This window comes from Mustela nivalis (assembly GCF_964662115.1).
Source record: "Mustela nivalis genome assembly, chromosome: 8".
In the NCBI taxonomy this organism is placed as follows: Eukaryota; Metazoa; Chordata; class Mammalia; order Carnivora; family Mustelidae; genus Mustela; species Mustela nivalis.
In genome coordinates this window covers 116,215,569-116,241,369 of record NC_139027.1, presented here as the reverse complement: position 1 = coordinate 116,241,369, position 25,801 = coordinate 116,215,569, and the positions used below count along the sequence as shown (strand labels likewise).

Genomic DNA, 25,801 nt, shown 5'->3' with positions numbered 1-25,801 from the left:
TCTGCGCCAACGCGCCCCAGGCCCCGCTTCGGTCGGCGGGAGCAGGGTGGGTCCCGAGTGGGAATCGGGAATGCAGGCGTCCCGGGGCCTGTCGCCCGGCGACTGCCGAGCTTCGCCATCCAGAATTTCTACGATTGAACACCCGAGGGGTTGTAATATCTGGGAAAGCACTCCCCAAGCCCCCCATGAGGCCTGCAGGGCCAGGCACCAGCCCGCCCGTCCCCGGCAACCACGCCGGCCGGCGCCGCAGCAGAAGCCGGAAGGCCACCCGCGCGCCCGCGCTCCCCCTCCCGCGCTCCGGACGATACCACCGCGGCGGACCCCTCCGAAGGCCCGCAAAGGTATCGTCCCCAGCCTGTGATTGGCCGGCGGCTCGGGGGCGTGGCCTCCGGAGCCCCTTTCCGCGCGCCAGAGCCCGCTCGCCGCATTGCGAGCCGGGTCGGGAGCGGGCGCCATGGTGAGGAGTGGTTGTGCGTGCGGTTGTGATGAAGGCCGAGCTTTGGGCCTGGGTGCGGGCGGGAGCCCGGCCCGGAGTCGGGGCCGGGGCCGGAGCCTGCCTTGGGAAACGACGGGCGAACATGGGACCGCGCTGATGCTCGCGCCGCGGCTCTCTTGCAGGTGCTGCTGCACGTGCTGTTCGAGCACGCGGTCGGCTACGCGCTGCTGGCGCTGAAGGAGGTGGAGGAGATCAGCTTGCTGCTGCCGCAGGTGGGTAAAGCGGCGGGTTCACCGACCTCGTCGCAGCCCCTCGGGCCCCCGTGCCCCAGCATGCACCGCGCCCTCCCACGTGGCAGGCGCACATCAAGGGTTGCACTGGGCCAGAAAGCCCCAGAGCCGGGGGTCCATACCCGCTTTCGCGACTAGGGTCACGTTAGGAGTATTTAGAAGTAAGCCCCCCGGACTCCACCCCGTACGGTGAAGCGGACCGGGATTTAGGGCCTGCCTGTAATCGGCTCATTTACGAAGCGTGCGGTTGCTTGGTACCTGTGACCGGGGCTGGAAACCGCTGCTTTACTGCGCCCTAGAGGCAAGAGCGAGGGAAGAAAACCGCTTATGCTCTCTTCTCCCCCAAGGTAGAGGAGTGCGTGCTCAACCTGGGCAAGTTCCATAACATCGTTCGTCTCGTGGCCTTTTGTCCCTTTGCCTCGTCCCAGGTTGCCTTGGAAAATGCCAACGCTGTGTCCGAAGGTGAGTCGGCCACAACCAAGTGTTTTAGGAAGATGAGCGGAGGTTCAGTTGCTGCTGCTTTTATCCTCATGGGAGTTTGTGATAGCATTTTCATCTCCTTGGCTCATTTGTTCTAAATCTGATGCATGTTGGGCAGTATTTGGCGGGTACAGGATGTGGCTTAAAACAGCCCAAGGTGGGCACCTGGGTGGCTCAGTTGTAAAGCATCTGCCTTCCCGGGGGTTCTGGAATTGAGCCCCACATCCGGATCCCTGCTGGGGGGAAGCCTGCTTCTCCCTCTCCCACTCCTGCTTGTGTTCCCTGTCTCGTGTCTCTTTCTGTCAAATAAATAAATAAAATCTTTAAAAACAAACAAAAAACAGAGCCCAAGGTCTGGAGAGTATGGTATAAATATTTGAGGTGCATAATCCAGGCCTAGGCTTTGTGAGTGATAATTGATTAAGTGAAATCTGGTAGGGAGGCGTAGTTTAATGCTGAAGGTGGTTCTTTGGTCATTGTTGAAGTAATTGGAAAAGGCAATTCTGGTACAGAAGAGCCAAGAAAAAGGTTTGGGCCCAGAAGGCAAATCAAATACTAAATACTTGTCTCCGTAGTGCCCCTGGGGATGTTTAAGGTTTCCGTTCTATATTAAACACACGTGCTGTTAGCCCTGTACATCCTGTGGTTGATGCAGGCTTTGCAGTGATGACTTGAGTCTGTCAATCCCCTGAGTGCAGTCACTGATGTCTCCATGTCTCTGAGCAAAGCCTGAAGCAAGGAAGAATATAGGCATGCCATCTCCGCATGCTCTGTGGGACCAACGTAGGATCCGTTTATCACTTAATCAGCGCTTAAGGGGCAAGGATTCCTTATATGATGTAAGCATTGTTCAGCATGTTAGTGGGAGCTCTGTTCTTTGCCTTGAGGTGTTGTTCATGAGGACCTCCGCCTGCTCTTGGAGACTCACCTGCCATCCAAAAAGAAGAAAGTGCTCCTGGGGGTTGGAGACCCCAAGATTGGTGCTGCTATACAAGAGGAGTTAGGGTACAACTGCCAGACTGGAGGCGTGATAGCTGAGATCCTGCGAGGTGAGACCACCTGTTAGCATTCTTGACATCTTGGAGGAGGGGGATCTGCAAACTTAATCAGTGTGCTTAAGGTTGCTTTTGGGAAGCCTCTCTGCTTGGCTGGCACCCGTGGGTGCCAGAGGTGGCTTAGAGCCATCTCTAGCTCATGGTCTTGCCTTCCTCCAGGGGTTCGTCTGCATTTCCACAACCTGGTGAAGGGTCTAACAGATCTGTCTGCTTGTAAAGCCCAGTTGGGGCTGGGACACAGCTATTCTCGTGCCAAAGTTAAGTTTAATGTGAACCGGGTGGATAATATGATTATCCAGTCCATCAGCCTCCTGGACCAGCTGGATAAGGACATCAATACTTTCTCCATGCGCGTCAGGTAAAGTGCCCAAGCAAGCCCTGAGAAATGGGGTCTTTGCCCTGTGGTTTAGCGAATTTGGAATGCTAAAATCAGGACTGGCTCCTGTGGGTAGAACAACATGGGGTGGGGCGAGCCTCCCGGTGCTTACCACAGGCTGTGTTCTTACACTGACTGTACAGAAAGAGGAGGCAGAGTAAATCCACCCATATACACCCCAGCCCAGGCTCTTTGCCTGGACTGTATTGTGAATGGGGGGACATGGCGTTGAGGTTTTGTACTGGTCTTGATCCCTTTTCTGTGGGTAAAGAATTGCTATGGAGAGGGCTGAGGCTTTGAGACCTACCCTCTCGGCTGGGAGTGATTGTGGCCCTTTGCAGGGAGTGGTATGGGTATCACTTTCCTGAGCTGGTGAAGATCATCAACGACAACGCTACATACTGCCGCCTTGCTCAGTTCATTGGCAACCGGAGGGAGCTGAATGAAGAGAAGCTAGAGAAGCTGGAAGAGCTGACAATGGACGGGGCCAAGGCTAAGGCTATTCTGGATGCTTCGCGATCCTCCATGGGTCAGTACAGCCCTGGTGGCCAAGATAAGTTTGGGGCTATGAATATCTGGTCCCGCGTTCACACTGGGTGTCCCTTAGGCATGGACATATCGGCCATCGATTTGATAAACATCGAGAGCTTCTCCAGCCGTGTGGTGTCTTTGTCAGAGTACCGCCAGAGCCTGCATACTTACCTGCGGTCCAAGATGAGCCAAGTGGCCCCCAGCCTCTCGGCCCTGATTGGGGAAGCGGTGCGTCACAGGGAGCAGAAAACAGGGCCAAGGAATGTTACCACATAGGTCCATACTGCTGTGTTTCCTGACCCTCTGTTATGTTCCCCAGTTGTATTTGATGGGGTGAAGCAGAATTAGGCAGTTGGTAGATAGGCAGTTCCAGCTTCTCTAATTCCTTGAATCCTTTTCCAGGTAGGTGCACGTCTCATTGCTCATGCTGGCAGCCTCACCAACCTGGCCAAGTATCCAGCGTCCACAGTGCAGATCCTTGGGGCTGAAAAGGCCCTGTTCAGGTACCAGTGAGGGCACCTGCCCGCACTCAGGTGCCACTTCTGGTGCCCACTGCTTGTTTGGGGATCACAGTGATGGCTGACCAGGGCTCCCTGACCTGTACAGACCTCTGCTATGGGGGTGATGGCCAGTCCTGGTGTCTGAGTGATTCCCAGGGCCCAGCAAAGGGACCAGATTTCCAGGTCAGCGACATTGGATGCCTTCCCTCTGCTTCTGGGAGCTGTGGGTTGGCGTAAGGTGGGGTCACTGGCCTACGGCTCGCTCTGGACACCGAGGGTACAGGGGAGGGGAGGAGCTACCTTGGCTAGCAGGGTTGGAATTTCTGATCTTAAAACTCCCCACTAAATATTCTTCTCCCAGAGCCCTGAAGACAAGGGGTAACACCCCAAAATATGGACTCATTTTCCACTCCACCTTCATTGGCCGAGCAGCTGCCAAGAACAAAGGCCGCATCTCCCGATACCTGGCAAACAAATGCAGTATTGCCTCACGAATTGATTGCTTCTCTGGTATGGGTGGGGGGGGCTTGGAGGAGAAGGGGCTGGGAGGGAGGGAAGGCTGACTACCTAGCAGCTTCTACAATGATGGCAGTATTTTTCGTCAACAGCAGTTCACCTAGTGAGTGTTGATACCTTGGGTCTGAGTGAAGCTGAGGGTAGAGGGGAAACCGGGCGGGGAGCAGCTGGCCCTTTAGGGGCTGACAAGCTTTGTTTATCCACACATACACACACACACATCTAGAGGTGCCCACAAGTGTATTTGGGGAGAAGCTTCGAGAGCAAGTTGAGGAGCGGCTGTCATTCTATGAGACAGGAGAGATTCCACGAAAGAATCTGGATGTCATGAAGGAAGCAATGGTTCAGGTCAGTTTGGACTTTGCTGCGGGGGGCTCGGGGGAGGACAAGAGCTGGCCGTTGGAAGTGATGAGCTGGCTCAGCCTGACCTCATAGAGTGGAGGCAAAAAACTGATTTAATGAGCCTGATCCAGGGAGGCCAGAAGGGAGGCCTGGAAAGCCTGAAGTCTTCGGGGCCTCTTCAGCACCTTTCTTTGGGCTAGGCAGAGGAAGCGGCTGCTGAGATGGCTAGGAAGCTGGAGAAGCAAGAGAAGAAACGGCTGAAGAAGGAGAAGAAACGGCTGGCCGCCCTGGCGCTCGCATCTTCGGAAAACAACAGCAGTACCCCAGAGGAGTGTGAGGTCAGTAGGCAGCCTGGCCCTCAGCCCAAGGCGAACACCCTGGATGTAGGGTTCTTAACAGCAGAACAAAGGATGTACTACCTCAAGCCATGGTCTTGGGTCCAGGCTTTTGGACTGAAAGAAGGACCTGAAACATCTCAACTACCTCTTGATTCTATAGGAAGGAGATAGGTGCTGAGAGAACTGGCTCAGGAGCCCAGAGAGCTGGTTGTAGCACACCGGGTCCCTGGGCAAGTGTTCTGTCCTCGGCTGCCTCCCAGGAGTCCTCAACCGGGGGTAGTGTAAATCCCTGCTCTGCGCGTTCTCAGCCGTGTGTCCGGAGGCGGTGCCATTTCCTAGTGGGGCTTGGGGCAGGGGTCTCCACAGTCCAATGTCGTGGTCCCTCCACCCCTGGGATTTTTCATGGAGTACCCAGTTTGTCAAGTTTGTCAGGGTCCCCTTTGCAACATAGCATGATGGTTCTGTTGTGGGTTTCTCTAGAAGCTATTTCACGGGCTTAGGTGACCATTCTCCCTTTCTAAGTGGGAGTCCCCTTTGGGGTGGATTTCCAATGTCTGTTAAACCATCCCAGAAACAGATTTTCACATCATTTCCGCATCTTTATGCCCCAACTACTTAGTTGCAGCAGTTTTAATAGGCATGTGTGCATTCATACGATGAATGATGGTTTCATACCCATTTCATTCTTTAGGAGACAAATGAAAGACCCAAAAAGAAGAAAAAGCAAAAGCCCCAGGAGATTCCACAGGAGAATGGAATGGAAGACCCACCTCTCCCTGTCTCCAAACCCAAGAAAAAGAAATCTTTTTCCAAGGAGGAGCTGGTTAGTAGTGATCTTGAAGAGACAGCTGGCAGTGTAAGTCTTCCCAAGAGGAAGAAATCTGCCCCCAAAGAGGAACCAGTTAATGATGCTGAAGAGGCAGGAACCAGAATCATCCCCAAGAAAAAGAGGAAATTCTCGTCCAAGGAGGAGCCACTCAGCAGTGGGCCTGAGGAAGCTGCTGGCAGCAAGAGCAGCAGCTCCAAGAAAAAGAAAAAGCTCCGGAAGCTAGCCCAGGATGACTAGGTCGGACATTTCCTGGTGGGAGGCACAGCCTCCATACCCTTTCCCAACCCACCATTATATCCCAATAAAAAACAACTTCACAAGAGTCAATAATGTGTTTTTATTGAACACCTTACATGGTTATGGGTGGGACCTATGGTTGAGGCAGAGCACCAATGACCGCCTCAGTGAAGTCCTGGCAGGTGGCATAGCCACCCATGTCAGAAGTTCGAACCTGTAGGGGAGAATTGGCATCATCCCTGTGGCCTAGGCCCCATCCCTAACCTCTCCCCCGCCCCCCACCCCCACCAAATAACCCCCTTCCCTAAGGAAGCCAGCCCCAGGACAACCTAGGCTCCGCCCAGATGATTATAGTCTAAAGGTTTAAGAACTCTTCTCTGGTCCACTGTACTGAAGGGAGGTGTAGGTAGTATGGTCCTTGTGAGGTTGGAGGGAATAAAGGGGTCTAGCCCCCATGGGGGTGCAGGTGGCCGATGACAGACTTGATGAAGTCGGTTGTGGTGCTGTAGCCGCCCATGTCTCGAGTCCGCACCTACAGCCACCACCGGCAACAGCCGTGGGGAAGAAGAGAAGAGAGCCCATGAAGGGGGGATAGGGCAATGTGATGGAAATGGAATCCAAGAAAGGATGGCAAGGCCAGGAAGAAGATGCAGTGCGGCAGTCGCAAGGAGGCGGCCAGATGTGCGGAGGGCCAGAGCCCCTCTCGGAGCTGTGCTGCAGCCGGGGCAGGATGGGAGGGAGGCTGAGCATGAAGTGAGATGGAGAATGCGAATCAGAGACAGGACAAGGATGCCTTGGAGAAAATCAGACCAGGTGCAGGGAAAGGCGGCCAAGGATGCAGACAAGGACAGGCTTCCAGGTGTGAAGGTGCCACCTGGGCCTCATTCTGCCTGCTATGTCCCTCTGCTCCTCCATCCCCTGGGCTCTCTCCCCGGATAAAGAGCTGCAAGTGCCGCCTTCAATGGCCATAAAAGAGCCAATGGATGGAGCAGGAAAGAGGGAATAGCAGACGGTAACCAAGAGGCAAAGGAGAGCCAGAGGATGAAACAGCCAGGAGAAGGGAGGTGAAGAACAGCCCTGAGAGCAACAGGGGAAGATCAGAGAGCAGAAGATGTTCTGGGGACCTGGAGGGAAAGGCGGCCCCAATTCAGGTTCCCCAAAGAGGAGTGCCAAGACCCTGAAACCCACAGCCTCTCTAACTCACCTTGCCAACTTTGATCACCTTCTTCACCGCATCCGCAATCATGTTGGAGTGATACTCGAGACTGTCAATGTGGACAGGAAAGAACTGAGATTCTCCCCACGGCATTCCAAATCTTCTCCACTGTGCTCCCCCCCCTTAACACCCTGCCTCCTGCCCCAGACCTCCAGGACTTTCTTGAGATACCCACTTCAAATGCCGCAGCATGTTGGAAGCGGAGAGCAGCATGGCTGTGGGGTTGGCGATGTTCCTGCCCACTGCCTGGGCAAACGGGTGCCGGGCTCCCTGTGGACAGAGGGCAGACTAGAGTCACTGGGGGCAGACATTATGCAGAGTCTAAGGTCAGGGAGAGGCATAAGGGAAGAGAGAATGGGCCAGGGACACTGAGAAGAGGCACAATGGAGGGGACAGAGCACAGCAGTCACTTAGGAAGGGAGAAAGTTGGAAGGCAGCTATCAAGGGACCTCAAGTCAGAAGACAGGCATGCAGAGAAAGTTGGGATCTCACTCACCGTCTCAAAGACTGCGTACTCTGCACTGTAGCTCTCACCAGGGACCACACCAGCTCCCCCAACCAAGCCAGCAGCCAGATTGTCGATAATGTTCCCATAGAGATTGGGCATCACTAGCACATCAAACTGGTAAGGATTCTGCACCAGCTAGGGGGCAAAATGTGTAGCATGGACAAGAGAATTAAGTTCTGCCCCCGGCCCCTCCCCGGCACCATAAGAGCAGAGACATGGGGAGGACATTACCTGCATGCAGCAGTTGTCTATGATCATTGTCTCAAACTTGATTTTGGGGTACAATTCAGCAACTTCCTCACAGCATTGCAGGAACAATCCATCCCCAAGTTTCCTGTCCGTGAGGACAAAGGGAACAAAGTCAGTCAAGAGTGCAACGGGCTACCTTCCTGGGAGCCTATCCCATGTAAAGGCATGTCCCTCACATGATGTTGGCCTTGTGCACAGCCGTGACCTTGCCCCGCCCCTTCTTGGTGGCATAGTCAAAGGCAAACTTTGCAATCCGCTGAGATTTGGTTCGAGTGACAATCTTCAAGCACTCAATCACACCTCTTGCACTCTGTGTAAGAAGAGAGAAGCAGCCAGGTGACCCTGAAAAGAAGGGAAGGAGCTATGCCACTCTCCCACCTTCACCTGACCTCCCCAATTTCTAGGGCCTCACCTCATGTTCCAGGGAGCTGTATTCTCCTTCTGTCTGCTCCCGAATGATCACCAGATCCAGATTGTTGTGTCGAGTCTTGTACCCAGGAAGTGATTTCACATGGACTACATTGGCAAACAAGTCCAACTTACGCCTGGGGGTGGGGCAGAGCCATTAGCACCATGTCTGGTGCTCTAGGACTCCTCTGACCCATGGCCCCCACCACCTACCTTAGCCGCATATCGTAGGAGGCTAGCTCGCCCTTATATTCCATCGGGGTATGGATTTTTCCTGCATAAACAAAGGGGTCAGGGTTGGGCACAAACCAAGCCCAAGGGAAGCCAGATCAGTGTCTGATCCTCTCAGTGACAAGATGCAACCCAGACTCCTCTCCCACTCCCAAATCTGTGACTTTTAAGTGCCTCTGGAGGCAAAGAAAAATGCCGTTAAAACCAGTGTTTTATAAGACAAAACTAGAGAGGGAGACAAACCATAAGAGATTCTTAATCTCAGGAAACAAACAGAGTTGCTGGAGTGGAGGGGAGGGGAGTGATGGGGATGGACATGGGGGAGGGCATGTGCTATGGTGAGCGCTGTGAATTGTGTAAGACTCGAATCACAGACCTGTACCCCTGAAACAATACATTATATGTTAATTTAAAAACAAAACAAAACAGTGTTTTATTTTTAGTTACTCTATTTAATTTACGATGAAACTTCAAGGTGACCTAAAAGGAGGACAAAGAACATTTTCATGTGATCAAACAGCCTGGGTTTAATAGGCTAAGAAACAATGCTAAGGAACCTATGACCTTTCTTGATGTATGCCTGTCTACCTACTTGACATTTTTTCAACTGATACTTACTGAATACTGGCCATGCGTCAGGCACTAGGGATTTCAACCAAAAAACACAATACCCAATTCCTGTCTTCAAGGGGCAAACAATACATCGGGGAAGACAAATGCAAAACACATGATAAATACCATGGACGAGGTATTAACATCATGTACAGGAACCCCGAGTAGAAATTCCCTCTGGTAACATCTAGAAATGTCATAGAACACTTGGCATTTCAGCCAAGCCTTTAGTTAAGTGAGTACAGTAGGTTGAATAGTGACTCCAAAATGGTATGTCCATTACCATTTACCCTAATTCCTGAATCTTATCTGTGACCTTATTTGGGAATATAAAATGTGACCTTATTTGGGAAAATAGGGTTTGTAGACTAATTAAGTATCTTGAGATGAAATCAACTTGAATTAGAGTACTCTAAATCCATTAAGTCTTCCTACAGAAAAACAAAGAGAAACAGATACACAGATACAGAGAGGGAAAAGCCATAGGATGACTGAGGCAGAGATCGTAGTGATGTATCTCGAAGTCAAGAAAGAAACACCAGGAGCCACCAGGAGCTGGAAGAGGCAAAGAAGCATTCTCCCTGAAGCCTTCAGAGGAAGCCCTTCCAACAACTTAATTTTGGGATTCTGGCCTCCAGAACTGTCAGAACAAATCTGTTATTTTAGGCCCCTAGCTTTGAGGTTAATTTGTACAGTAGCCCTAGGAAACTGTAATACAGTAAGTGAGAACTAATCTAACAGGTAGCATCCGAGAAAGAACATTCTGGGCAGAAGTAATGACTAAGTCAAGATAGTCAAGATAGTACACGTATTTGGAAACTAAGGGTCCAGTGTGACCAAAGCACAGAACAAGTGTTATGGAAATAAAGGCAGAAGAAGTGAAAGTCAGCTTATGAAAAACTTACTTTCCTAAGCTAAGGCTGGGCCTGACAAAGTCATGTTGGTCTTTCCAAAAGAAGAGATGCAGATGGAGGATTGTAGGGGCGGGACCGGAAGCCCCCAAAACAAACAACAAACAAATGAGATTAAAGCAAAGAAGCAGAGGGGAAGACAGAAGAAAAGAGGCAGGTAGAAGAGGCATTCTAGAAACACAATGAACAAGATTTGATGACCCATGATGGAGCCCCTGACAGACTTCAAACCTTGATGCCTTCCTGCAAAGGCAGCTCACATGATGACTCTCAACTCCTGAGTTAACAGACAGAAGAAACAAACAGCCGCAAAATGGTGATGGGAGCTTGGGGGACTTAATGTGTTAGCATGTGCAGAAAGAAGCTTAAAGAATATTTGCTCACATGACTTTAAGGGACACGTGGGTGGCGTAGCAAGGGAGCACACATACCAATGATGGCCACCTTGTTTTCCTTCATGGAACTCAACACCTGCTCCAGCTTCTCCTCAGATGCCATATTCTGCACCTCGCTCAGGTGATGCTCCTGGAACTCCACTGGGACAGAGGCAGCCTTTGGGGACACGTACCAAAAATCTCTGGGTCAGGATCGAGTAAGCAGTCCTTTCCAACCCACGCCATAGTCCGTGCTGGCTGATTCCCCCAGGGCCCTCACCTTGAACACCTCCTTGACAGCGTGCATCAGTTCGGGCCCCACGCCGTCTCCTGGCAGCATAGTCACGGGAAAGGCTCCCTCCACTCTCATGTCCTCAGCCTGGAAGCAGTGCCGTCAGAGCTAGAGCTGCGGCGGGGGGCACAGACTCCCGGGGAGAGGGAATGAGGGGTCAGGGCAGTGGGCAGGCAGGAGTCGGACCTGCCCTTACCTGGCTCCGCGAGGCGGCCTGCGCCACGGCCGAGGTACACAGGCTCCTCCATGCCCCGGGGTTCGGGGCGGCGACCAGAGCCTGCGACACAGACGCACACGCCTGTGAGGTCGGGTATGGGAGTCCCAGCCCCCGAGTACCGCTGTGAACCCGGTACAATCCCGCCGCTCCCCCGCCCGCCCGGCCTCGGCCCGACCTGACCCCGGGCCTCACTCGGGTCAAACAGCGGACACCTATGCGAGCTGCCATGTTTTCAGCAGGAAGTCCAGGGGAAGTGACGCCGGAAGCGGCGTGGCCCGGCACCCCGACTTCCGGTCCGCGCAATATGGCGGTGAGGGGCCGCGGGCGATTCTCTTTTCCTTCCACCAGCGCCACCTGTCCTCTCCTGCGTCTCTGGCGTCTTCCTTGTCTTCTCCTTACTCCTTGCCCTGGAGCCTGACGGGAGACACAAGTGCTCTGTCTGTTGCTTGGTTTTCAGGCTCCATATTTATGCTGAAACTAACACCGAAGGACAATATGCGATTTCATGCGAGTACCTGAGTTCAACGGGTTGAGAAACAACAAGGAATCTGGCTTTTCTTCATGTTTTTGTGTCTATGTCTTTGTTTCTCTCTTAGCCAGTACTCGCTGAACATTCGTGTATGAGGCACTAAAAGAGTACATGAACACAATATAGCCCATGGGGGAAGGTGTCTGTCTGGTTTCTCCTGCAGTCTCCTAGCCGGCCCAGTGACTCCGTATTAATCAAGTTTCTTGGGTTTTTTTCTGTGTGGCCCTGTACGTGCTCTGATAGTGTGTCCCAGGCCTCAACTACCCTGGGCAGGACCATTAACTGGAGACAGAAATTACGTCAAGCATGTAAGTGTGGCCAAAGGGGAATTTTAAACTTTTTTTTTTTTTAAAGATTTAATTTTTTAAATTTTTTTAAATTATTTTTTAAAGATTTTTTTTTAATTTATTAGTCAGAGATCACAAGTAGGCAGAGAGAGAGAGGAGGAAGCAGGCTCCCCGCTGAGCAGAGAGCCTGATGTGGGGCTTGATCCCAGAACCCTGGGATTATGACCTGAGCCAAAGGCAGAGGCTTTAACCCACAGAGCCACCCAGGGGCCCCTTATGATTTTATTTTTAAACAACCTCTACAACCAACAGGGAGCTGGAACTCACAACCCTAAGATCAAGAGACAGATGCTCTTCTGAGCCAGCCGGGGCTCCCCGACTGATTTTAAAAATTCCACTCATTTGCCATTTACAGGTGACCTGCCTAAAACCAAAATGGCAAGGGAGGATTTGCCTAAACCAGTATTCTTTAGAAATGTGATTTTTGGATCTCCTGTCCAAGTGGACCAGGGGCATTTGTGTAGAAAGCAGACTTAGGGGGTGCCTGAGTGACTCAGTGGGTTAAAGCCTCTGCCTTCGGCTCAGGTCGTGATCCCAGGGTCCTGGGATCAAGCCCCACATCAGACTCTCTGCTCAGTGGGGAGCCTGCTTCTCCCGCGCTCTCTCTCTCTGCGTGTCTGCCTACTTGTGATCTCTATCTGTCCAATAAATAAATAAAAGTCTTTTTTTAAAAATCTTAAAAAAAAAAAAAAAAGCAGACTTAGGAATTCTACCCCAGACTTGCAGAATCTGAGTCTCAAGATTGGGGACCCCAGGAAATACATTTTTAACAAGCACCTCCAGATGACACACACTGAAAGCCACACACTAGTTAGGTTCTCTGTAATTTATATACCTCATCCAAGATTTATAGATTTAAAGATTAGATAATGGTTAAGAGTCTTGAACAAATGAAAAGTGCTGTGTAGATATAAGGCTGCCATAAATATTATAGTTAATATAATTTATTAAGGTATACTACTACTATTCCTCAATCTCCATTCATTTATCCCATGAAACAAATCAAAACTAGAGAGAATCAGGGGCACCTAGGTGGCTCAGTCGCTTGAGTGACCAACTCTTGATCTCTGCACATGTCTTAATCTCGGGGTCATGAGGTCAAGCCCCAAGTTGTACTCTAGGCTGGGCATGGAATCTACTTAAAAACAAACAAGCAAACAAACAAAAAACTAGAGAGTATCAGCACCTTGTTCCCATAGACTCCCTAGTCCCAAATTCCATGCTGCTATTGCCATTCACCACCATTTTACTCCTCCAAATATCACTCTGATAAAGAAAAAGTGAGAGATTTACTCTTCTTAAAAATCTATATTTTTTGTTACTTTAGGACATTTAGGGTGGGAAAAAAAGATGTGCAATCTTGGTCCAATCTCTGGTGATAATCTAGTTTTCTTTTTTTTAAATAGCTGAATGCTTTGTTTTTTAAGATTTTATTTATTTGAGAGAGAGAGAGAGCGCACAGAGGAAGAGTGAGGGGAAGAAGCAGACTCCCAACTGAGCAGGGAAACCTATGCGATGCTCGATCCCAAGACCCTGAGATCATGACCTGGTCTAAAGTCAGACACTTAAATAACTGAGCCATCCGGGTACCCCGATAATCTAATTTTCATCCTAGAAAACATTAATTTTCTTGAGGATAACTAGAACATTATTTTCATCCCTAAATTCTGCCCAGCCTGACATTCAAGCAATACCTAAGACATTCTGCTCTTAATTGAGCCCAGCCTTTCAAATATCTGCTACCTGATATGACACCATGTGGCTTTCCCCTGGGTGAAAAGGACGGATAAAGGGTACCAAGTGATTCAAGTTGAGAAGGTGAGACCACAGGGAAGGCCACGTGTCTTCCCTGTGAGTTTAGTGAGCTCTCCTGGCCTTCCCAGTCCCCAGAAAGGCATCTCTCACTGATACTGCCTGAGAATGGGGAATTTTAGTCAGGACCCTTGAAAAGTTCCTCAAACAGTCTCTTGGCAAGGGGTGGGACTGTTTAACTATTCAACTGTTAAGAACCATGTAGTGTGAGGCTGAGTGAATCGAATGCCGGTTTCCTAGGCCTACAAATCCTCTAGTATGGGGGTCTCAACCTGGGGTCCACAGAGCCTACAGCCATCCATGAATACAAGTGGAACTTGGATGGGGAAAATCCAAAAATCACATCTTTATTCTTACTCACCTCCAACTGAAATTTAGCATTTCCTTTCATTACGAAGGTAGAATGAAATTGTGCTACCTGTAGTACCCTTGACTTTGTCACAAACAGAAATTACATTTCATTCCTCATTTCACTAGGCCCTTCATGGCCTAACCTTCCCGGCCTGTGTGGCTCTCAGAGGCTCCATTGTCCACAGACAACCCACCAGAGAAGGGGGTAGCTGTGAGCAGTTAACAACTAACACCCAAAGCAGGAGAGAAACTGGATGCACCAGCTGGCGGAGGGTCTGAACAAGGCAGGTCCTGCCTGGTGGAGGTGAGAATGAACCTGGTTCTCTGGGGCACGATTAGGAGAGCAGGCATGTTTGAGGAGTTGATGTACAGTGAGGAGTGGTGAGTAAGGTTGGTGCAAGTCTCAGGACTGAGAGAGTGGAAAGGAGTTTATGAACAATACCAAGGACTCTATTGGGATGGTGATGTGAATTTATCATGTGTGTGATTTCATGGAGAAAGCTAACTCTTGGGTTCATCCAGAAATACTATTTTGTCAGGCTCCCTGCTCAGTGGGAAGCCTGCTTCTGCCTCTCTCTCTGCTGCTTCCCCCAACTCATGCGCTCTCTCTCTCTCTCTCTTTCACTCTGCTGTCTCTCTCTCTCTCTCTCAAATAAATAAATAAAATCTTTAAAAAAAGAAAAGAAGGGGCACCTGGGTGGCTCAGCTGTTGGGCGTCTGCCTTTGGCTCGGGTCATGGTCCTGGGGTCCTGGGATTGAGCCCTGCATTGGGCTCCCTGCTCGGTGGGAAGCCAGCTTCTCCCTCTCCCACTCCCCCTGCTTCTGTTCCCTCTGTCACTGTGTCTTTCTCTGTCAAACAAATAAATAAAAATCTTTAAAAAAAGAAAAAGAAAGAAAGAAAAGAAGAACAACTGTGTTTGGACCGAACTCTCAAAGCTTTAATGTAACAATCTGGGATGGGGCCCAGATACTGATGTTCTTCAAAAGCTCCCTGGATTATTCTAAAAGTGGACCAGAGTTGAGAACCAGTGGCTTACATTCCTCATGACCCTGCACTTGCGGCTGGCCAGGTGTCTCAGTTAGGATTAGATTCAGGTGCAGGGAACAATGCACAACATAATCATGGCCCAAATAAGGGAGGGGGTTACTTCTGGCTGATATAAAAATTCAGTGCTAGTGGTTCAGAGCAAGGTTGGCCCCCTGTGGTGTCAGAGGCTCAAATGCCTTATGTTGTTACCCTTCCTTGCAAGGCCTCCATTCCCAAGTTCATTCAAGAGCTAAGACTGTTATTCCAGCTCCAGCCATCATGTCTATATTCTGGCCAGCAAGAAAGACCTGGCAGAAGAGCAGAGGCCGCCATCCCGTTAATGACACTGAAATGTCCCACAGCATCCCTATATCCTCTGGGATAAAGAAACATTTCAATCTTTGTCTTCAAAGCTCTGGCTTTTGTTTTGGAAGGCCTCCTCTAAAGATGATAAAGATATTCTCTGATTTCTTTTTTTATCTGAGAGAAAGTTTATTGTTCTGATTTACTGAGACTTAAAATATTCCATTAAGAAAATCCAGGTAGCTGAAATATCTCAGGGCGCCTATGGCTGGCTCAGTCATTAGAGCAAGTGACTCTTGATGTCAGGGTTGTGAGTTGGAGCCCCACATTGGGTATAGAGATGACTTACAAATAAAATTTAAAGAAAGAAAGAAATTGGGGTGCCTGGGTGGCTCAGTCAGTTAAGCGTCTCCCTTCGGCTCAGGTCATGATCCCTGGGTCCTGGGATCGAGCCTGGCATTTGGCTCCCTGTTTGGTGGGGAGTCTGCTTCTCCCTTTCCCTCTCTCTGCTCATGCTCTCTCTCTCTCTCTCTCTCTCTCTCTCTCTCAAATAAAATCTTTTAAAAAATAATTATAAACAAAAATCTTAAAAAAGAAATATTTAACACTGCCCATTTCTTCAAAAGTTCTGAAATAAGTTTTAAAAAACCACAGATTGTATACGCACACACTATGCCACTTAAATCACTTCCGCCATCTACACTTGAAGACTTCAAGTATAGACATAAACCCTGAAGTTCTCAGGTAAAAGCCTTACCTGAGCATAGAAGCTCATCCTAAGGCTTTTTCTGGTGAGCCTCCCCACAACATGACTGGGTAGGTATTTGGGGTTAAGTGTGAATGTTACTAGGAGGTTCCAAGTCACATGATGGGTCAATCCCATTTCAGTTTTAGACCAAAAGCAGCTCATGATACATGCCCCTGAAGGGGTTGTGTTCAGTGTATGTGTGTAAGGGACAGGTATGTGCCAGGGGAGGTTGCCTGAAACGCATTAATAATGAAAGTCAGAAGTCTGCTGTTGTCAGGAATATAGAAACATACATCTTCAGGTTCAAAGTCTTCCTGGGGATTTCTTCATCATTTCATCTGTGAGTCTCATTCAGAAACAGTTTTAGCTTCCTGCTCAGAAGACTGAATGCCTTGGCAGCTTCGTACAGAAGACCTTGGGGGCCGCAAGTCAAGTCTACCCAAGTGGGGTTTCCAGTAGGAGAGTACCCACTGTTCCTATGAAACACTCTCCCATGCCTGTTCAGGAGCTGCAGTTTGAGCACTGGCAGAGATCAGTGCCTGGCTCTCCACCACGGCGCAGGCAGAACCTGCTGCCATCCTAAGGCTTTTTCCGGTGAGACTTGGTAAGTAGGGTTGGTTTCATATTTCTCTTTCATCATGGAGGACAGCCAGCTCTGTATGTTTTCCACCAAAATATTAGTGACAACACTTCAGCTTTAAAAGATGTAACCTACTATTGCTTTTTGGATTTTTCCAGAAGCATCCCTCCCATCTTGCTTGCTGCCATTTATACCAATGTTATGATGGATGTTACGAATGTGCAGGGCCAGGCAGGGATGATCTTCTGGTGAGTGTAATGTTCAAGTCAGACCCCTTTAACTGTGTTTGTTTGTTTAAACATTTTGTTTATTTACTTGAGAGAGAGAGAGAGAACAAGCAGGGGGAGGAACAGAGGGAGAGAGACAAGTAGACTCCATGCTTAGCGTGGAGCCTCATGTAGGGCTTGATCCCAGGACCCTGAGATCATGACCTGAGCCAAAATTAAGAGTTGGATGCCCAACAAACTGAGCCACCCAAGTGCCCCTAATTTTTTTTTTCTTGAATAAGGACTTTATCTGATGTTGGAACTGGATACGGTTTCAAGGGAGCCTTTATGGTGGCAAGTATGAACTCCATGTGGCTTTCAGTAACATTCAGATACTTCCCTGCAGACTCTGCTTCATAATAAACTATTATTTCATCAGTTACAACTAGACTGCACTTTCTGTGAAGTTTCTGGTTGTGAGCTACTCCTTCATCCATGTAAGAGAACCAAAGCCTGAGCATCCGAGGGTCATCCCTCCTGTTGTCTGATCAAAGGTGTACATGAGACAAACGTCCTCTTCGTGCAGTTCCTGCCTTCTGCAACAATGGTCCCTCTCCTGGAAGCCCTCCAGCAACTCATCCCTCGGCTGCTTGATGGACATATCACAGCCTTCAAGTTTCCCTTCAGAGACTTCCCCCAGGACCATGGGATCAGGATCTGCCCTTAGGGGAATGTCACATATGTATTTTGTCTAAAGATAGTATAGCTTTTCAAACATTCAATTCCTCAGCGATAGACTTCTCCAAAGACTTGGTCTCAGTAAGAGCTTCCGGATCCTGAGGGGATAACCGCAATTTCTTTCAAAGGATACTTTATCAGAATGGTTTTGGAGTTTCAAATCACTCACCCACATTCAATCAGACTACATCCAAGACAATGCACCCTCTGTTTTCTTGTCAATCAACTCCTCTCAAACATAGGGCAGCATGAGGTAGTGGACGCTGTTGTATGTCTGTCCTGGACAGAAATAGGGTAAGTCAGCATCTTTGAATTCCAGGACATCAGTTCAGTAGGAAAAGGTGTATAAGGGGCTGAAAGTCTGCACAGGGAAGACAGGACACTGAACAAAGTCTCCAGGGCCATAACATAGTCCTCTACCCTGTTTGCACCCTTTTGTCTTCTCCAGTTCCTCCTGACATACCAGTTGGTCAGGACATCCATGAACTTGATCAGGCAAAGCGTAACAGTATAGAGCCTGTAAGCTGTCATTTCGGTGTCAAAAAACCCAATAAGTACCTGTGTGAAGGGCAGGACCCTCTGGTCTGTGATGTTGGCACTTTCTTAAGCCATGTTTTGGTTGTAGGAGAATTCCATTTCTTCCTTATTCTGCAACTTCAGGATGTTATGGATGAAGAAGCAGTAGGCACTGTACCAAGGAAGCAGCACATCCTTCAAGATATCACACATACCCTCCTTCTTAAGGCTGAGGCTTCCTGCTCTCACCGCAGGGGAGTTAATAAGATACAATCTGAAGGCATCGACACCATATTTATGGATGACTGAAAGTGGATCCAGATAATTCTTATTTTGTTTGCTCATTTTTTGGCCAGCACTCTCCAGGATGAGCCTGTTCACAATCGCATTCCTAAAAGACACTGTCCTAAGAGAACAATGGCCAGCACCACCAGAGTGTAAACCAATCCTCTGGTCTGGTCAGCTTCTCAGCATCCTCAAACTCCCTCTTGCTTTCAAATGATAATGAAGTTGAGCATAGGGCATGCTGCCACTCTTGAACCAGCAGTCAAACTCTTTAGAGATGCGGTGCAACAATTTTCACAGCAGGCAGGGATGGTCAGATGGTCAATGCTCTCTCTGTGCAGATCAGAGATCTTTTTTTCCCAACAGTTCTTCAAGTTCTGCATTGACCCAATGTGTACTGCCTCCTCAAAGTCATCATTGACCCACGATGGGATTGGGGTGCCCCACTACCTGTTTCTGGAAATTGCCCAGTCACATGCATTCTTCAGCAAGTTTCCTAAACACTTTTCTCATACAAACTCTGGGACCCAGAAACACAGGTCACTAATTCCTCAGCAACCAGTCTAACCAACTTCTCCACCAGCTAGGCTCTGCTTTATAAATGAGGGGAGTGACCAACCTCCAGCAAGAAGGGTAGCTGTGAGTGAAGGTACTGGCAACAAGAAGTCGGCCTCCTTTTTTCAGGGTCCTGATGATGTTTTTATGTTTCTGTCAGCATCCCTCACAGGCTGTCCTGTGAAATCAGTCACTTCTGATGTCGAACAACCTCAAGCATCCATAGGGCGAAAAGGGGAAGTCTCTCCACATGATGCTGAAGTCCACACAGACCCATTAACCATCAGCACTAAAGTAAAGAGCCTGGTGGGCCACTTCAGGGCCCTTTGCCTCCTGCACATGGCCATCAGCAAGCCCAGTAAAAGCACCATTCTCCTTACCTGCACAAAATAGTCAAACAGGGGCCTATATCTCTTGCTCTTTGAGATAGGTGCCAGGAAGTCTTTCAAGGATCTCAGTCACTCTCCATCTTATGGAGGGCTCATAATCTGGCTTCTGTGAAAATCAGTAATTTTCCTCTGAAAAACATCTTTAATCTTCATATACTGCGTATCTGGATTAACACACAGGACAAGGTTACTAAGATGTCTAGGGAGTGGTTATCTAAGCAACCAAAGGTACAGTTTCATCTTCCTCCAAAAGGAACATTACAAATATTGAAGGATCTTGAACATCTTTGTATTTCTGGTGAGACTCAAAGTTGGAAAGTGGAATGTTACATGTGGTAGAGAAGGACATACCTCTATCCACAAGGCCTTTCTATCCATACCTCTATCCACAAACCCTTTGTTGTAGAGTTGTTTGAATACCCACTAGACTGATTCCATGAATTGTGGATACAGAGTGTTGCAGTCATTGTCAAATTCAATACACTGGCCAGCCCTTCTAATAGCGGACTTCCATGATATCACTTCACAGATTGATTGGCACTGATTGTTATGCTCTACAATCCCTATTTTGGCTACGTCCTCTGATCCTCTGGTTCCCAGTATCTTAACAATATCATGTTCTCCATGTAAGCCAAGAAAATCCCATCCAAATATTCTGTCAAAATGAGACCCACTCTGGTGAGCATATCTGGTAACTATATCTTTCATTGTCCCTGCAAACATATGTTCATAGTGAAGCAGTCCAGTTGCAAAAGGAGGTCCATAATAAAATGTAGATCTGGGCCCATGTTTTGACTGCTCTAACCATTCCTGAAAACAGGGGCACCTGGGTGGCTCAGTCAGGTAGGCCTCCGACTTTTGATTTCAGCTTGGGTCATGATCTCATACTGGTGGGATAGAGCCCCAAGCTGGGCTCCATGCTTGAAACGGAATCTGCTTGAGGTTCTCTCTGTCTCTCTCCCTATGCCCTTCCCACCCCCTGCTCTCTTTCTCAAATAAAGAAATCATTTTTAAAAATTAAAAAGAAACAGGCATGGCCTGGAAATGGACACAGGGTAGGAGCTATGGGGAGAGCTTGGAGTGTCCCTGCACATTCTTTATGGGTATCCAAGATTGTGAGGTCCCTAACTGTTCTTTATGCCATTTCTCAGGCTTGTGCTGACAGAGCAGCTTTGAGGAATGTGGTAATACCTTCCTCTAGGACAAAGAGCAGGCTTGATTATTTTTTGCTATAAAAGACCTGGGTTCCCCAGGCTCAGTGTTCTCAGATGCAGCACAAACCTACTGCATACACAGCATCCACTGAGGCCCTCCACATTGCCCCTGTAGGACTTGGGGGGAAAGGGAAGCGATGTAAACTCTGCTTATGCTGCTTGCTGTGCCCTGAGTAATAAAGTCCTTAGTCTCATCTTGGCCAGCATCCAGGAAACTGTAAGAGGCCAATTAATCACTGATCCACAGGAGAAATTCAGATGCCAGACTATGATGGTTTTGGCAGTGAGGATGTGTTGCTAAAGGAGACATGGCCTTTCTGGAAGAGGAAGGACCCTGTGGACCAGGCCAAGGGTTACAAAGAGACTCCCTGGCATATGTTAGGGAATTCTCTCCCCGCAGTGGTGGATGGCAAGGTGAGGGGGGCTCCAGTGAGGGCCTCCCAGTGGCCTACCTGTTAATGAGATGAAGCAGGGAGAGATAGGATTGAAACAAGCCCCCGGAACAGTGCTTTGGTTCCAGCTTACTCTCATCTGCGCAGGAGGTGGAAGGGAAGTCATGATGGTGGGGTGACAGTATGGCTCTGGCTGCTGAGTCAAAGGACTCAAAAGCTGAAATAAATGGTATCGGTTGGTATGTTTGACACAGAACCTAACGTGAACCAAAAGCATTACACATGTATTTGGGTGAGCCATTCAAACCCAAGTGACCAAAAAACTTTGCTTGCTGGCAAGGACCTGCTCTGTCCCTCTATGCACCCCGATCCCTCTCCTCCGTCAGCTGCTTTGATGAAAAAGTGGAGTATGCTAGGAACTTCATGGAGGGATGGGCTCAGACATTTGTAGCTCTGTAGGACCTGTCACCTTACCAAGCCTGTCACCCCCTTACCATGTACTGTGGATAGATGCAGCTGGGATGGCTGAAGGGACCAAGGAATGCAGTGTGGGACTGGGGCAAAATGACCCCGGGCTCAGGGGGTCTCTGGGCTGACACTAGAGGTACATGGCCAGTGGTATGTCAACTCTATAGCCAGAAGCCAAGATAAAATAAAAGCCTACCAGCTGTCCCCACTGCTGTCCCATGGGCTAGCCTCCCCCACACCCCCAGCACCCTCTGTGCTCCTCCATCCCTCCTCCACGCCCCCGCATCTCCTCAAAAGCCCCCAAACCTCCCCACCCCTCTGCCTTGGAATAGCATGATTTCCCAATGCCTGGGTGGTTCAATCAGTTAAGTGTCTGCCTTTGACTCAGGTCCTGATCCCAGAGCTCTGGGATCCAGTCCAGCATCCGGGTCCTTGCTGGGTGGGGAGTTCACTTCTCCCTTTACGTGCTGCTCTCCCTGCTTGTGTACTCTCTCTCTGACAAATAAATAAAATCTTTTTAAAAAGAAGGGAGGTGGGCGCCTGGGTGGCTCAGTGGTTTGAGCCGCTGCCTACGGCTCAGGTCGTGATCTCAGGGTGCTGGGATCGAGTCCCGCATGGGGCTCTCTGCTCAGCGGGGAGCCTGCATCCCTCTGTCTCTCTCTGTCTGCCTCTCCATCTACTTGTGATTTCTCTCTGTCAAATAAATAAAATCTTAAAAAAAAAAAAAAAAAGAAGGGAGGTGGATAGCATGATCTCCTATCTCCTGGCACTGTTGCTACAGCTCCTGATTAGCACACACTAAACTCCTTAGTCTGTTTTTCCATAAGGTTAAAAAAAAAAAAATCACCCAACTTCAACAGCTGGGCTCTGAGCAACATTTGCAGTAGGGAAGGGAAATTAAAGCTACCCTGTAGCTGGGATCTTCGGACCAATGATCTGCGTTGGGGATGCCACTGCTGAAAATATAATTGGTACTGGTGCTTGTTCAGGCTTGTGCTGTGAGTGCTCCTAGTGTCAGCGCATTTGCCCATTCAGAGGCTGCTGCTTGTCCACAAGTGATTCCTGAACACTCGAAATGGAACAAACTACAGGATTCCAAGAGGAGAAAGGTGAACGGGAAAATAGCCTCTATGGCTGCAATTACGTAAAGGCCATTTCCAGGTACAACAGCGCCACCAGCCGGACACAGTCGTGAAGTACATCGCTTTAAAGAAAAAAAAAAGAACAACAACGGAAAAAACCCTGCTACTACCTTGTTGCTGATCCTGTACTGGTCCTGTCACTTTACTCCTGACGTCCCCCATTCTGGCACAGGTCAGCTTGGATTTGGCGGCTATCGAGAGAAGAGCACAAAAGGCCTTAACGGTCAAATGGAAATGCTTTATTCAAGAGTACAGCTGGCCTGTCCCTATCATAACCCGAATTGTACGCGGAAGGGTGGTGGCAATCCCTTTGGGGAGAACTCCCTTCCTCACTTCATCACCTGAAGCATCACTTGCTAGCTCAGTGGGGCCCTCGATTCACAGAGGGTCCCCCAAGTGCCTGCCTGGTTCACTGTTGGTTTGGCTACGCTCACCCCTGATGATGTCCACACTCCACCCCAGCACCAGCACAGCAGAATCAAAAGAGCCATGTTCATTCTGCTCAATGTGCAGAACTCAAGGCAGTGCTGATAGCTCTCACCGATACTTCCCCTGATGAAACGTGGCCCACTTTTACTGCATTATGTCTTGTCATCAATGACCTAGCAGTCCCGTGGGGGAGACCAGCAGATCAAAGACATTTCTCACAGGAACTGTGAATTGGAAACAGATCTATCTGCCAATCACACACCCCAGGTCATTCATGGAGATGCCCATGGTAAGAACCCTTCTCTAGTATGACCTGCAGGATTCAGGCTACCAACCCAGCCTGCGTTGGCCATACACCTCCCACCATTGCCTAGACCCATCATTGCACCAGACATGGCAACACAGCCACAATTATGGACAGGGCACAAAATAGAGAACTGTCTGTTTCTGTTGTAGAGGCCACTATAAAACTTGTGATGCCTCCTAGAAATTAGACTGCTTGTCTCACTGTAAAGAAGCCATATCGCAGGGGGCACTGCTCCTGTCTGCTCCTAGATAACTGACTATCTCTGAATGGAGGTCCATTTTCAGGTCATCGTGTTCCTACCTTAATCTGACCAGGAGACTGGCCACATTTCTGTGGCCCTCGTAACTGAGCCATGTGAAGTTTTGGCTTTTCACACTGTCTACAGCCTGACAGTGATGTACCCGTTGTTGCAAAAGCCACACAACAAGGGGCCCATAGTTAAGGTATCTGACGGCCATGCCAAGCACCTTGCCATCTGCAGGCATTCCATATTATTAGGCATTGGAATGGATGCCTCAAAAATTACTCACAAGCCTCTGACTACCTCCCTCCTCTCCTTCTGGCCCACACACTTCAGTGAGACCGGGGGTCACTGAGCATAGTTGTCCCCAGACAAGAATCATCCCTCAGCCATTTCTCCAGTAATGATCAGAACAAAAGGGGGGGTTATATGGCCCTTTTCTGAAGATTTGGGATTCAGATTAGTCCTGGAAATAGTGCTTCCTTTTGTCCTCCAAGAACAACCCCTGGCCAGCTTAGCTGGTACAGCCTCTGGTTGTCAGCCTGGCAGAGGGGATCTAGGGAATTCAAACTTCACTCTGGTTTAGCCCCTGGACTCTCCAATGGCTTTACACAAGCCTAGGTCATAAAGGTAATGATGACGTAGTTGAGTACACGTAGTTGAGTACACTGCCCCCTACGTGGGCCCACAGAGGCCAAGGTTGGAGATAACAGGGGTCTCTGTGCATTTGGTTCCACTCACACCTGGCCCCGCCAGATAACAGGTCAGGGTGCAGTAGGGAAAGCCTGGAGAAAAGGCGAAGTGCTAGCTGCTCCTGGAATGGACACTGGTCCCACAGGTGCAGAGGCCCGGGGGCACCCCAGATGCCAGGAGGTGCAGGGAGGGAAGGGTGACTGACCTCCTCTGTGTTCCCCCAGTCCAGCCCTGCAACCTGGCAAAACCACCACCTGGTTTATACGAGTTACGTGTCAGCGGTCAGCCTGACCCCTTCTGGTTTTGGCGTCCTGTGTCCACGTGCTATGGAAACAGGAAACTCACATCCCCCATGACAGGTCCTGGACTATTCGGTTGTGCCCTTTGCCAATGATGGCAGCTCCGAAATGCCGAACCTCCCCTCCCCTGACCTTGGACAAACGCGCCATCCAGTACAACCTTGTGGCGGTCTGACGGGTACAGATGCACACGCTTTTCGTGTCGCCTGAGTGTTCTTGGGTCATCATATATGGCAACCGAGGCTGCACCAATTTGGTGACACTGCCCACAGGGCTTAACCAATCTGCACAATGGAGATACCAATCAGAATTCACCGCAAATCTTGAACGGGGGTGACATGTGTGGAGGCATATGTTTGTATGTGGGCCATGAAATGGCTCTCCTTTAGGGATGGGGATTACTTTTTGGCCCATCTACTGCCTCCCATCATTATTGGCAGTGACATCAAAAGTCGGTAGATTAATCTAAAAGTCACTTGTGAGAATTGTAATGGATTGTAACCTGGGTTTAGACTATCTCCCAACCATCTGAAATTAGACCTACTGTTCCCCTTGTGTCGCCCTTGGGACTCATTCACTAGTGACTGAGTCTGGGACACTAGGTGGCCAGGTTGAAGCCAATACTCAAAGTTGGCCTCATCTTGATGCTTCAAGTTCTATAGATAGTAGACTTAATTAAATTCTGTATGAGACAGATTGAGCAGCTTTGGTCCCAGGCTCTGTGATCAGATTAATCAGCGTGGCGGATGGCGTGGCATACTCATGTGAATATTCAAGTCAGCCAAGAATGTGCAGGGCCGATTGTTGGGAGAGGCAAACCACATCAGCCCTGTGCATCACTGTACATTTGTGCTGGGCATGCCAGGAATATAAGGCCCTGACCGCTGTGCCTGAAGTAGGTCTCGGGGTTGTGTGTGCAGCAAGCAACCTTGAGGTTGCTTCAAGGACAAAGAGCTTGCTTATTGATTCCTACAAAAGGGGCGGCTTCCCCATTCTCATGGCCACCACATGCACAGCGCCCAGAGGGCTCCCCTGTGTGGCCCCTGGAGGACTCGGAGGCCAAGGCAACTGATGCTGACAGGATGCTTTCATTACTTGCTGTGCTGTGAGTAATAAAGCTCATTGTCTCTGATCCAGGAATCGTATGTCTTCAGCCAGCATCCATTAACAGGTCAACATTCACATCCAGTAACAGGTTAACTTTTTAGCTTGAAAGTAAGGCAAGTTCAAATTCCAAACACTTACATGGTCAGTGCTAAAAAGGGCCTCAGGTGAAGGGCTG

The 25,801-nt window shown here is 49.4% G+C and overlaps 2 protein-coding genes and 1 pseudogene across 5 annotated transcripts; 1 reads left to right on the top strand and 2 right to left on the bottom strand.

The window, feature by feature from the left end:
* Nucleotides 1-363: 363 nt before the first annotated feature.
* NOP56 (NOP56 ribonucleoprotein) lies at nucleotides 364-6,020 on the top strand. 2 transcript variants are annotated; one of them, XR_014315676.1, is made up of 13 exons: nucleotides 364-457; nucleotides 619-712; nucleotides 1,078-1,188; nucleotides 2,094-2,255; nucleotides 2,421-2,619; nucleotides 2,979-3,166; nucleotides 3,245-3,396; nucleotides 3,571-3,671; nucleotides 4,030-4,178; nucleotides 4,411-4,532; nucleotides 4,727-4,864; nucleotides 5,025-5,140; nucleotides 5,556-6,020. XR_014315676.1 is itself a non-coding variant. In XM_082745777.1 (12 exons), exons 1-12 carry the CDS (start codon nucleotides 455-457, stop codon nucleotides 5,928-5,930), a joined length of 1,794 nt encoding a protein of 597 aa, XP_082601903.1. In that variant the 5' UTR covers nucleotides 364-454; the 3' UTR covers nucleotides 5,931-6,020. The 2 variants fall into 2 exon arrangements, 1 of the variants encoding a protein (XP_082601903.1); XM_082745777.1 differs by lacking the exon at nucleotides 5,025-5,140.
* Nucleotides 6,011-11,244, bottom strand: IDH3B (isocitrate dehydrogenase (NAD(+)) 3 non-catalytic subunit beta). 2 transcript variants are annotated; one of them, XM_082745779.1, is made up of 12 exons: nucleotides 11,141-11,244; nucleotides 10,928-11,008; nucleotides 10,720-10,818; nucleotides 10,497-10,617; nucleotides 8,525-8,585; nucleotides 8,316-8,448; nucleotides 8,080-8,213; nucleotides 7,886-7,988; nucleotides 7,643-7,789; nucleotides 7,322-7,416; nucleotides 7,135-7,195; nucleotides 6,011-6,462 (listed from the first exon to the last, which is right to left on the bottom strand). In XM_082745779.1, the coding sequence occupies exons 1-12, from the start codon at nucleotides 11,174-11,176 to the stop codon at nucleotides 6,376-6,378; spliced, it is 1,158 nt and encodes a 385-aa protein (XP_082601905.1). In that variant the 5' UTR covers nucleotides 11,177-11,244; the 3' UTR covers nucleotides 6,011-6,375. The 2 variants fall into 2 exon arrangements, with proteins under 2 accessions (XP_082601905.1, XP_082601904.1); XM_082745778.1 differs by having other exon boundaries at nucleotides 6,011-6,144.
* A 6,088-nt stretch (nucleotides 11,245-17,332) lies between these two features.
* On the bottom strand, nucleotides 17,333-24,669 carry LOC309870647 (isoleucine--tRNA ligase, cytoplasmic pseudogene; annotated as a pseudogene). The gene is made up of 2 exons: nucleotides 24,566-24,669; nucleotides 17,333-20,160 (listed from the first exon to the last, which is right to left on the bottom strand). The product of its transcript is annotated as an isoleucine--tRNA ligase, cytoplasmic pseudogene (transcript).
* Nucleotides 24,670-25,801: the final 1,132 nt, after the last annotated feature.

Coding starts and splice junctions, on each gene's coding strand:
- IDH3B (XM_082745779.1), bottom strand. CDS start 11,176: ATGGCAGCTCGCATAGGTGTCCGCTGTTTGACCCGA. Junction 10,819..10,927: donor AGGCCGCCTCGCGGAGCCAG/GTAAGGGCAGGT, acceptor CACTGCTTCCAG/GCTGAGGACATGAGAGTGGA. Junction 7,790..7,885: donor TAGACAACTGCTGCATGCAG/GTAATGTCCTCC, acceptor TTTGCCCCCTAG/CTGGTGCAGAATCCTTACCA.
- NOP56 (XM_082745777.1), top strand. Junction 3,167..3,244: donor TGCTTCGCGATCCTCCATGG/GTCAGTACAGCC, acceptor GGTGTCCCTTAG/GCATGGACATATCGGCCATC. Junction 4,533..4,726: donor TGAAGGAAGCAATGGTTCAG/GTCAGTTTGGAC, acceptor TCTTTGGGCTAG/GCAGAGGAAGCGGCTGCTGA.